This window comes from Perca flavescens, chromosome 4 (assembly GCF_004354835.1).
Source record: "Perca flavescens isolate YP-PL-M2 chromosome 4, PFLA_1.0, whole genome shotgun sequence".
Classification (NCBI taxonomy): domain Eukaryota; kingdom Metazoa; phylum Chordata; class Actinopteri; order Perciformes; family Percidae; genus Perca; species Perca flavescens.
The window spans coordinates 28,001,276-28,013,902 of record NC_041334.1 but is presented as its reverse complement, the minus strand read 5'-3'; the positions used below and the strand labels follow the sequence as shown (position 1 = coordinate 28,013,902).

General features: G+C 40.0%; 1 protein-coding gene across 2 annotated transcripts; it reads right to left on the bottom strand.

Moving 5' to 3' along the window:
* Nucleotides 1–1,164: 1,164 nt before the first annotated feature.
* zgc:113307 (lumican) lies at nt 1,165–8,254 on the bottom strand. 2 transcript variants are annotated; one of them, XM_028576298.1, is made up of 5 exons: nt 8,050–8,254; nt 4,862–5,175; nt 4,360–4,684; nt 3,242–3,559; nt 1,165–2,129 (listed from the first exon to the last, which is right to left on the bottom strand). In XM_028576298.1, exons 1-5 carry the CDS (start codon nt 8,063–8,065, stop codon nt 1,978–1,980), a joined length of 1,125 nt encoding a protein of 374 aa, XP_028432099.1. In that variant the 5' UTR covers nt 8,066–8,254; the 3' UTR covers nt 1,165–1,977. The 2 variants fall into 2 exon arrangements, with proteins under 2 accessions (XP_028432099.1, XP_028432100.1); XM_028576299.1 differs by lacking the exon at nt 8,050–8,254 and adding an exon at nt 7,865–7,989.
* Nucleotides 8,255–12,627: the final 4,373 nt, after the last annotated feature.

Sequence of the window (12,627 nt, the reverse complement as noted above, 5' to 3'; positions counted from 1 at the left end):
GCATTCTGCACAATGCTGACAGTTTTGTAGATAAAAGCAAACTCTGGTGCACACATAATACAGTAATATTCATTCAGTTGCTGTCTTGCTCCTGTTTATCTTTTTAAGGTTTCAAATCAACTCACTAAGGTTTCAATCAAACTCCCACACCGGTCAGCATTGAATGGTGTGTTCGACAGATTTGGATACAAAAGTGAATAGTATTCTGTTTGCAGGACAAAATAAGTTACATAATTTTTGTTAGTGAAGCAACTAATTTTGACTCCCATCAGCAACCTTTATTAATAACACAGCGTCATGTGTCTCAACACAGTATGAGAGCTCCTCAGTCAGTTGGATGCTTCCTCCAACAGAATAAACTGAAACACTGTGAGACATCATGACAAAACGCAGGCTTGAAAAACAAAGTGCAGAAATGTTATACACAAATGGAAGTCAAATGGAAGTCAACCACAAATCTTTTAATGCACCATTAAAGGACAAATGTCAAGGTAACAAAACAGGACAGTACTGTTACTCTGCTGCTGCCACATAGGTATCTGTGCCTGCTGGATTTGCTCCTTCCATGATCTGAATATAACTCTGAGCATATTTATTTTATACTGTATATATATATATACAGTATAAAATAAAAAAAATTCTGAGCATGCTCATACTGTACACATTCTAGCAACATACTGTATAGATATGTGAGATTACATTTCTTATTAGACTACCTCATTGGTTTATTGTGCTTTCTGTCCTGTTGTTCATTCATATTTGACATATATCTGCACTTTTTAACTGTTTGCACTAGCTGGTTAAATGCTAGAATGCATTCCACTGGTACTTACTGTATGGCAATAAAGTTGAATCTAACAGAATCTATTATAAATTCTATGTATAAAAACACAAACAGACAAAATCTAAACAAAGAAGAAAATATATACTGCAGATTATCTCCCCTTAATTGAGGCTGGTACTAATGTAAAATGTTCATTTTTTTCCAGTTATACAGTAAATATTTACTAAATTGTATGATTAATATGGTAAATTATTAATATGGCTAAGTTTATGGTGTAATGTGAATCACTGTTGTCTTTAGATTGCTTCCAGGTCTTGCAGGTATTGACAGGTTAAGCATTGCAGCAGCTTTAAAAAAAGAAAAAAGACAAGTACACAATATTATCTAAATGCCCATTTTATTTTTTCTGTTAGTTGTGCAAACCAAGTTTCACGTTTTAGGATCATGGACATCAGATTTCAAATCAAAGTTTAATGTAACTATATTGCAAAATTGCAAAAAGAGGTTTTAGAAGAAGAAGACATGCCTTTATTAGTCCTGCAACGGGAAATTCACATTCAAAATTTGAAGATTTTCAATAGTTTTGTCATAAAATATTTATATTCCATGTGTGTCCATTGGTGGGGCTGTTTAATACTGTCCAGCTAACTTAGTCAGAATCTCTCATGGGAAAGCTACTGCATTTTGCCATTCATACATGTTTCCTTTTCCCCATAACACAGCTCAGTTTAACCAGAGCACATTATTTTGTACAGTCAGAGATGTAAGGGTTTGTCACAGTTCCTATTTGGTAATAACACACAGATGTACAACTCTGCTGAGGCAGAACTTGGAAAAGATGGAGAGAGAGAGAGAGAGAGAGAGAGAGAGAGAGAGAGAGAGAGAGAGCCATGGAAATGCACTGGTGGTATGAGAAATGTTTTGATCAGGACTTTTGGCATAAAATAACACTGGTTTAGTGTACAAGTTCAAGCTTTGACATCTTTTGAAGATCAGTCTTCCCTTCATTGTCTGGGTATGTATTGAAGGGAATGAATTAAAGTATTTTACTCTGGTTTATAATGCTAAGTTCTTTGACTTCACAAATGCAAGTTGCATACAAAACAAAAACCTTGAGTTGAATTAGCTTTTTCTAGATGAGGTTGGCCAGTCACATATGGTAACCCTATTTTGTTGCATGTTCAGAAGGTGGATCAGATATAAATACTTTCAAGCACTCGCAGACAGAAGTCCCAGTCAGATGGCAACTGGTGGTAGGACATTTTGTTGCCATCCAATCGTAGGAACTTTATCCTAGAGTAGGACAGGAGTCCCACCTCTCTGCAGAAACTGGTCACGTTGAACTCTGTGGTGAACAGACAGAAAACAGACAGGATTTTATCATAGAGTCTGCATTTCCTGAATGTCTTGCAGGTGCTGTGTTGAGGAAACCACAACGCTGTCTTTTGCTTTCTCACTTTATTTCAGTAGTAGAGCCTGCCGCAGCCCAGAATGTAGGCTTTGGCAGACAAGACCTGCGGTAGCTGTCACAGTGCTAGCTAGATGATGAGGTGTGTGTTTTCGTGAAAGTGTTTTGCCGTCTGTCTGTCCCTTTGGTACAAAGCCCCGCTGTCTGCTGCTTCACGGGTCAGGAGCATACTTTCACTTTGCCAGAGCCCGTAAGCCAAAATTGCACGCCAGGTCATTGCTGCCGGATGGTCATGTGAGTCAAAATGGCTCAAGTCTGCAGCAATGTTATTAAAATCCTATTGGCCAAAAGAAAGGCCAGAGTCATGGGGAGCAGACAGAGAGAGAGCAAGAGAGAGGGAGCGAGAGAGAGAGAGAGAGAGACAGACGGACAGAGAGAGAGAGGAAAGAGGAGATCATGAAGAGAGGAACAGCATGTGCTTTTGGCTCATCTGGCACTCTTCCCTCTGAATCCATCACAGATGTTTTCATACCACTCTCCTCTCTTCTTTGCTAACCTACTTTTCCCTGATCCAACCACCCAATATTCCCTCTCCTCTTCTCCACCCTGTCCTTGCTTTTTCTCTTTCCATGTCTATGATGCCCCTCCCCTCCCTTCTTTGTCTCTTGTCTTCCATCTCTGACTCGCATTGCCTGCTAGCTGCCAAACCCCAGCCCCTCCCATGCCCATATGCAGTAATAGGCTGTGTTCGAGGAGGCTAGGACTGTGCGGGTTTCTTTGCAGTTCCTGTCACTTTTTCCACATTTCTTCTTCTCCCTCACAACATGATTCAGGCATCCCTAGGTGGTCAGTCAGCCACATACCAGAGTTATACTTTACTTGGCTGTCACAAAGTGAGTGCATTGTTGAATTGTAAATTTAGGAATGTGTGCATATGTGTGGGAAATAAGCATCGGACAGTCAGTGACAACGTTACAATCACAGGGTGAAAGGTGATGATTTTTTGTGTCTTTGTGTATGTGCATGTTTTGTCTTTGTATGCCCCTCACCTTGTATTTCATTGGCCTCCAGGTAGAGGTGCTGCAGGGTGGTGGGGACTATGGGAATGGTGGTAAGTTTGTTATAAGAAAGGTCCAGTTCCACCAAGCTGGAGAAGTTGAAAACCTGAAGGTGGATGCCGCTGTTCTCCAGACCACAGTGACTTAGACGAAGGTACTTAAGGTGGAGAAATCTCACAAAACTGTCTTCATCCAGTCCTGAAAGAGTGTTTTTAGACATATAGAGCTGCTGGACTGAAGGGGGTAAATGCCTGGGAACAGATGAGAACAAATTCTCACTGAGGTCCAGCAGGTTCAGACTGACCAGACCTGCAAAATGAGGGGAAGACACACACAAATGCTAAAATTAATACTGACAAATTTGTGTGATGGATAGAATGAGTGTAAACATTGTCTTGTTAAATGCCAGTAATATTAAGTGTTAATGAGTGTAGTCAGATTTAATGAGTGTCTCAGGGCCAAACATCAAGGTGTGAGATGTAGGCCCAATCACAGTTACACAAATGAATAGACCTACATGAAATCAAATCATTGTGGAATTAAAAACAACCCCTTGACCTCAACCATGGACACTTCTAGTCAGCAATGGCCAGGCAATGGAAATGCTTTTTTCTTTTGTTCTTTTTCTACTGTATTTTTTGACATGATGTACATAGAAACACAAGAGCAGGACTTTCTTAAAGGTGCCGTAGGTAGGTTGCGAAGATCCAGGATTTAGCCAAAAAATTTGAACATCAACAACTTCTCAGTCCCTCCCCCCTTTCTGCTTAAGCCCAAAATGGTCTCCTAAGCCCCTCCCCCCACAAGGGAGAATGAATGCATGTGCATGAGCAGTGATTGACACGCAGTTAGACCCCCCCTGGCCCTAAGTGGTGCATCTGAACAGGGAGCTGTGGATTTTTGCAAATCGCACTACAGACTGTAGGTGGTGACAAATAATGTCCTGTTTCATGTAGATCTACTTGAACAAAGGGTCAGTTTCAGCAAATATGACAGAAAGTTAGTTTTATAAGTCTTACCTACTGCACCTTTAATTTCCACCCCAAAGTAGATTTTGCATATATAAATAAAGGAAATGACACATTGCACACACAATACACTATTATTACCTTTCAGCTCTCCCTCTGTGATGGTTTGTAGTCTGTTTCCCTGCAGCAGCAGCTGTGTCAGGTTGTGCAGGTTCTGGAAAGCTCCAGGGCTGATGCTGCTGATTTGGTTGTGTGCCAGTCGCAGCTGCTTGAGTCCAGCTGGTAGAGCGCTGGGCACTGATCTCAGGTGGTTGTGGTTGGCAAAAAGGTAGCAGAGCTGGGCCTGGTTCTGCAGCGCAACCTGGTCCAGCTTGTCGCTCTGCAGCTGGTTGTGATCCAGGATAAGCCAGCGTAGATCAGTAATGTTGGCCAGAAAAGAAGATGACAGGGTCGAGATGTTGTTACCCTGGGAACAAAAGAAACAGACTATGATTTTTCACACTTTCACAGTTAAAATAATACATGATATACAGTACAGTGCAGTGGAAGTCAGCCATTGTGGGAAGTATACAATGTGAACACTAGTGGTAGACCATTGTAAAGACAACACTCGCTCAGTGCCCTTAGACAGTGTTTGTCCTACCTGTAGAAACAGGTATTGAGTTCTGTCCGGCAGGCGGTCAGGGATGTCTGCCAGGCCTTTGTTGTCACAGTAGAGCGCCGTGGGCCACTGGATGGGGCAGTCACACTGTTGAGGGCAGGCCTGGGGGTTGTTGGCTCGGAACCAGGCTGGGTCCATCCGTCCCCGCAGGCTCATCACACTGGGCTCACCCAGCAGGCGATTAATCCACAGAGGAACACCTCCATAGTCCATGTCAGCTACAACAGTGGCAAATTTAAAAACCAACACAGCAAAGCACAGGAGAGCCATGGAGACAGCCGATGAGATGTGTAATCCTGCAAATTAAACAAAACAAAAAAAGGAGTTAAATAACAGATTTTACATGTCTTTTCTAATTGTGTGAATGTCTTCTGTGACTCGGTAAGTGCATTGTCAAGTCTAAACTAATGACTTAAGTGATATCACACTGGTGTTTTGGCATGGGCATTGGAACAACTTTCTTTTTTTTCTTTTTTCTTTTACAGAGAGCCTGTAGGTCATTTAGTTTGGAGTCTGATGTGGGCATTTACTAGGCAGGGAGAGCCTATTGAAACATGCTGTCAAGCTGCATTATGGGAAGTGGAGGATCCAGGGTTTTTGAATCTTGACCCATACTACCTCTGCAGTATCTGCTTTGACCTTAATTTTTAGAAATGGTCTAAATCAGTGCTTCTCAAACTTTGTTCAATAATGTTCCTTTTTTAAATATTACCCCCTGACCAGCACAAAATATTTTGGTAGAAAAAAATGCCTATATAAAGAGGTAAAATACAGCACTGCGCCATCAGTGTCTCTTTTACTATATTAATCTTAGCGTTCAGCTTTCAGAGTTTATCCAGGACACGGACGTCATACGCCCGATGATTGAATTGTCATTCCTATCAGAAACACACCAATCACAGCCATTCTCACATCAAGGCGGTCCTTTTAAATATGACTCCCTCCTCACTGGTCCCTGCTACACTGACGCTGCATCGCTCATTGCTGCTGCTGCTGGCAACGCTTTGCCTCCACCACCCCAGCCTCCACCCTTCCTAGTTCACAGTCCTAACATGACTCAAGGTTTAAAATAGTTGTCAATTTCTTTCTTTTGGCTCACCTTTTCATACCCAGGGGGGTTTCTGCATAGTGCTCCCTGTTTCAGCTTAGCATGCTGCTTGGCTGGTCCAGGGCGCATTATCAAGAGCGGAGCCATCAGCGCCAAGCATAACTGTATTTCCATTTGTTGCAATAAATGGTTAAATCTACACTTACCTAAATGCTATATTTCAAATGTTAAGAATCCATCACAAACTAATTCATTATTATAGTTTAATCATTTTAGGAATTATGCATTATTGTAATTTTGTTAACATTAAAAAGAAATCGTACCTATACAGTACACAATAGCACCCCTAGGGTATGCGTAACCCCATTAGGAAACGCTGGCCTAAATTGTTGTTTGTTTGACGCCCTGCGGTCTAACGGTCGATCGATCCACCATTTTGATGCAGACTTGACACTACTCAACAGTTTATTTAAGGAAAAAATATAGATTGTATAGCATACCAATTTTTACATAAGGTAAACAAGAAGGAATGAAAATCAGCAGTTTTCTTCAATAAAGTATTTTGTCTCTAGTAATTTATGGAATTACTGGAAAAAAAAAAACTAAAAGGTCCATACGTAACAGTACCAAAGAATAGTGTGACTAATCCTGCCTCTCTCCAGCATCATGTGGCAGGTTTTCTTCATCACATTGGATGTCTGCATCATCTCTAAATACTAATGAATGTGGTGTTTCTATTGCTTACACCTCCATTACTTTCTGAAAAACAGTAAGAACGCAGTTTTACTATTGTAAAGATATAGTGTTTTTCACTTTTTTTTATAGCTGTGTACATAACCTCAGACATCTTACCTGGACATATTGGTATCTTTGCTCTTTTACCTGTTTCTCTCAAACGGTACAGTGTATAATTGTTTCATTCTTATTTGGTGTTTGTATACAAAAAAAGACTTTCTGAGCTTTCTCTGTATAAATACCATATATGTTCACTAACTAGTCTAAAATAAGACAATGCTTAGGCTTTCAGCTAAAATTGCAATCAGCAGTGTTTGATAGGCACCAGACTAAAATCTATTCTGTTTTGAATGTGTGGTTAACAGTTTCGACAGCAGTGTGTTAGCATTTGAACAAAGTGCTGCAAATCTACAGTGTTGTGCACATTGTGGTTAAAGTCATGGGATAAGTGTGTAGAGTTTTGAAAACTGTGTTCAAGCAATGAAAAATGAACTAGAGTTTGGTCCACATGAACTGCTGCTGTGCAGACTGTAGTTAGCGTTTTGCACATGTGACTCCAGTTGTGCCCACTGTCGTTTAGCAATCGAAAAAAACTGTAAAATTATGCAACTTTTGGGCTTTGAAAATCCAGATGAAAAATAGTTTCAGTGTGAAGTCAAACAAGGAACAAGGTCACTTTTTTTCAACAGCAGCCTCTCTTTATGACATTGTGTTATGAAATTAATGGAAATTGCATGGCACTGTTTGAAGTACCGCATGAATTGAGATGGCTGCTTTTGCACACACACTTCAAACTTCTGAGTATGAGAGGGGAAAATGGTTACAGTAATACCCAAAAAGTTACTGTCCACACAAGCACACATTCTCTCTCTCACACACACACACACACACACACACACACACACACACACACACACACACACACACACACACATTCAGACTCTCAGTTACTGAATGACACAGCAGTTAGTGAGAAAGGTTTGCATCATCAGGAAGTTTGACTTGATCAGCATGCTTGCAATTTTGCATTTTACCTTTCTTACCTACAGCACAGTCTTACAGTACATGCACAAAATGTTTCCAGGAGATTATGCAATCATGCCTCATCAAACCAACTGACACAATGTAGATTTGAACATTTCCAGTTTTGCCTGCCTTGCAGAATGGAAGCAGACGAAAAACCACAACAGATTGACACTTACCTTTTTGATCAGGAGCTACAGAACAGAGACAAGTTCTCTTAAATTCCAAATGAAACCGCCTGAAACTACATGGAACTGTGTGTGTGTGTGTGTGTGTGTGTGTGTGTGTGTGTGTGTGTGTGTGTGTGTGTGTGTGTGTGTGTGTGTGTGTGTGTTTGTGTGTTCAAGCTACCGCATATGCTTACCCACTGTCTGATACATTCCTTTTCTTCAAAGACTGCCCACATCCCAGACCTCCTCCATAATCCTTCCTAACTCACTTCTTCCTTCACACTTCTGTCAGACCTTGGAAATGGTTTAACCCACAACATTTGATGGCAACATGTTGGCTTGTACCGTGTAGATAAAATACACAAAAGATTGACAAGAACTGCTGAAGAAGGAACTGAAGAGACAAGAAATCAAATTATGGCAACTGGGTTTGGATTCAGAAGGTGCAGAGCTTTAAGTGAATATTAGACATTCTGTGTGTGTGTGTGTGTGTGTGTGTGTGTGTGTGTGTGTGTGTGTGTGTGTGTGAGTGATTGATTGGGTCTACAGTTTGTGTTCTGCCTGAAGGCATTCAAGCCACAAAGTACCTGGGGAGCCGAGGAGACCATTCTGTGTGCAAGTGTGTATCTTGTGTGTGCCTGTGCGTGTGTGTGTGTGTCTGTGTGTGTGTGTGTGTGTGTGTGTGTGTGTGTGTGTGTGTGTGTGTGTGTGTGTGTGTGTGTGTGTGTGTGTGTGTGTGTGTGTGTGTGAGCACTGTGAGAAAAGAGGCACAGTGGAGAAGAAGGAAAAGTCAGAAAAGTATTCCCGATCATAACATGGAAAGAGCGCCCTCTTGGAAAAATGCTTGGAATGACACTTACAATGGAGCCAAACGTATGACATAATAAAGTGCCTGTAACAATTTTTTGGGGGGGGTCAAAAAAAAGTGATGCTAACATTTGCTAATTAACACAAACTAAGCGTGGCATAGTGTTTCTGAAAACAAAGTAAATATAATTTTCTATTTGTCACATTGTGTTACCTCCACTTATTCCTGCTGTTCCTTGGTAGTTTGATTTCCTGTCAAACAGTATCAGGTTCATTGTAATTTCTAACTGGTTGAGTGTTGGTGCAATTGAAAGGTTTCTAGAAACATGAGCAAGAGTGTCCCCAGCAGCCGGTTGGCAGATCCTCGCCATCCTACGCATTTTGTGCTCTGCTCTGTATCCATCTGGTTTTCTCATAAACAGGAGAAGGAAATGGCAAAGGCCTCCTTCCATCCTCTGCTGGCTCTGATCCCTCTGCTGAAATTAACACATTTCACTGAAACATCACAAATATTCACCTCACTCACACAAGTCAGTGCTAGGAATTCATGTTCACTTCATGAATATTAAAAATGTCCCTGTGATTATAAAAATGTGTTTTTATTTTACTGTCACATTACATTTGAATTATTGACGCTGTAGTAATACAATTCCTTCTCACCCATTGTGTGCTAGGCTTCAACCTCCCAAATCTGCACAGGATAAGTGGGTAGAGACATTGTGGATACATAGATTTATAGTTGTACTAATGACAAATGAAAACTGAGGAAGAAGGGGGAGCTAAATGCTAAATTGAAACTTAAGGGGGTGCTGTAACACACCAAAAAGTTTTTAAATGGGACCAGAATCATTCATTTGAAACCACAAAATACATATCTATGTCTACACATATTTCATGTACATTCAATTCAGTATGTAAGGCCAAATAAAGACATCAAGCAACAATAATTCGTAATATCTTTTAAGAGCTCCATGTTAAACTAAAAGTACAGTAGGAACTTGAGTTTGAACAGCATGAACAAGAAGTTTGTCATCCAATGTGACAGCCTGTACAGTAACCCAGTACACATCTGGTGCTACACACATTACATCAACATTGATATGACGTCAATTCTCGTGTAACTTCTGAAAATAAGTATTACAAAATATTAATGAGTCAGTAACTTGTTAATGAGTCATCATCTTTTTACAGTAATTACATTTTCCCAAATAGATATTGCCCTCAGGTGACTTCCTGTTTGAGAGCTGGCAGGTACAGCAAATCTTCAAACAGCTTGTCAGATATTGTAAGGGAATCCTGAAAATCCACAAATACTCTATAATGACAATGTTGCATGTTTTCACCTGCTCTACATAGTGTACAAGTCTTTGTTTGGCTATGTCTGAAAACATTTTGAGCTGGTCATGTGAAATATTATTAATAATTACATGCGGTTAACATTATGAAAGGGTCTATTTTAACCCAAACCATGATCTTTTCCAAAACCTAACCAGGAAGTTTAGTTGAAAATAATTATAATATTAAAAAACTGAAAATAATAATTCAACTAAGTCTCAAAATAATAAGTCATAAACTCCTGTGTTTGATCTATTTATCTACCATGTCCTCCTCCCTGCATGTTCTTTGTTGCTTATTTTACTACATCAGGCTTTCTGGCAGAAAGGTGCCTGGCAGACCTGAAGGCTAACTTATCCCATGTGCGATTACTTCATTAATTGTTGCTTCATTTTTATTGTCCAATATGACAGAAATACAGATGATTACACTGATTAACATGTTTCTTTTAGAAATTGAAACAATCAGTGTTCCACGCTATCGGTTGAGCCTGAATTAGTTTCTTGCTCTTCCTCTGCTCATAATTTCACTCACCACCTGCTGCCTCAATTTGTCTCTCAAGAGCTCATCTTTGACACTAGAGGGCACTATGTTCTCTGTAATCAACAGAATCAGAGTAAGGTTTATTACCAAGGTTTACACATAGAATGAATTGCCTTGGTGTTTGGTGCATGCCATAAAAATACTATATAAAGAGGACATACAAATAAAAGCAAAATAGACAATCTGCTGCTTTCATCTGTATGAGAAAAAGATGAGAAGCTTGACATGGTGTAACAATAAACATCTGTGTGTGTGTGTGTGTGTGTGTGTGTGTGTGTGTGTGTGTGTGTGTGTGTGTGGACATTTGCTTTCTATCGCTTGGTTTATTATGCCCCTGTGCCTAGGGGTGCCATGCTTAGGGTTAGGAAGTTAGTTACCTTAAGGAGACGCATTGTCCAGGGACTGCTAAATCCAAATCTCTATCATTTCTAGAATTCCTTTGTTTACAGTAATTCATTAGACCCTTAAATATATATTATCATAAGTGCATCTTCTTTATGAATATATGCAATTTATGTAATGTTATGCAATTACAGTAAACAATCTTTATATAAGTTATAACTCAATGTATTTTCTTTATTATTTATGCCGTTGAATTGGTAGTTGCAGGGTGTATGTGTGTGTGTGTGTGTGTGTGTGTGTGTGTGTGTGTGTGTGTGTGTGTGTATGTGTGTGTGTATAAATGACATTTTGAGGCTGTAATCTGGTTCCCACAAGGTTGACCATTAAATTGTAGGGTTCAGACTTGGTTTCGGGGTTAAGGTTATTCGGGTTGGGCATGTACTGTAATTATTATGGTTAAGGTTGTTAAGATTGTAAATCAATACATATATACATTACATATAATATCCTGTGACAAACAACATGTTTTTCTGTTTGAGAGAGAGACTATATGACTGACATGATTTTGTTTAAGTTCTATACAAGTTACATATTTCCAACATGACATCTTACTTAGAAAGACCAACACTGCATTTTTTTATTACTACACATCTATTAAACTTATAAATCTGTCTGGCAGCCAGATGCAAGACCATCTGACTGCCATACGTACATAATAAGACCATTTAGTCCATTCAACGTTCAAAGTATTTTTACTAGCTATTTTTCTGCAGGTGAGTGACGAGAGAAGCAAACTTCAGAATTAAAATTCCTGTGGCATTCCTGTGAAGAGTTCACAGCCTGAGTGGAAAGGGCATGGTCCTCTGATCTTCTGATCCCTGCTCAGCACTGCTCATGACCCAGACAGGAGATGGGGGGGACGGACACTGGCGGGGGTTGGGGGCTATGCAGAGTCCACCTGGCCCTTTTACTTTGAAGTCCTGGTCAGCAGAGAATCAATTCATCTCACTCTAAATGATAACTGCTGCACTTTTTGTTTCACGCTCTTTCACATTTCTTTATATAGTTTGTATATGTATCTTTCTGTCAAACACACAGATTAGACTTTATCTATTCAACCACCCTATACAAACAGGCCTTTGGTGTTATGTTGCAGGAGCTATTAACCTCATAAGGTTCGCAAGGTTGTTGTTAATCAGTGATGAGTAAAGGGCTGGAGGTCATCCTGGTTCAGTTCACAGGTGCAGCCCCTTTGAGCTGTTTGGAGAAAAACTGTGTTGAGTAGTAAGTTCATTATTACCCATATAAAATCACATTTAAAATAACAAATATGACTGGTGTAGTGTGTTCACAAGGCTGGGCAAAGCCCCAACCGGTCTGTCCCACTGCATCTTCTGTCCACAGGTGCCTGAAGACACACATAAAAGACAAAAGTGTTGCAGTAACAAACAGAAGTACAGCTTAAAAGATACGTAGCTTAATGTATCTGTTTGACCCTCCAGTTTGGAACTCATACCAGTGTTCAATCCTTCTTATTCTAAGCTTTAACAATCACAATCTTGACCTTGTAAATTCCGTCTGCAGTTCTCCCGCTCAGCTTTAATGCAATGTGGCCATCTGGTTTTTCCTTTATTCCCTTTTTTGATCTTTTTTTTTTAAGTTGTTAGACGTTGGACACAATGGCTTCAGCAACCACCTTCAATAACATGTGTAAGGCACTAAGTCAGTTTACATAGCACTCTTCC

Excerpts from the sequence above, each read along its gene's own strand:
- zgc:113307 (XM_028576298.1), bottom strand. Across the intron at positions 4,685-4,861 it reads CTCAATACCTGTTTCTACAG|GGTAACAACATCTCGACCCT; the intron begins GTAGGACAAACA and ends TTTTGTTCCCAG. Across the intron at positions 3,560-4,359 it reads CACAGAGGGAGAGCTGAAAG|GTCTGGTCAGTCTGAACCTG; the intron begins GTAATAATAGTG and ends CTCATTTTGCAG.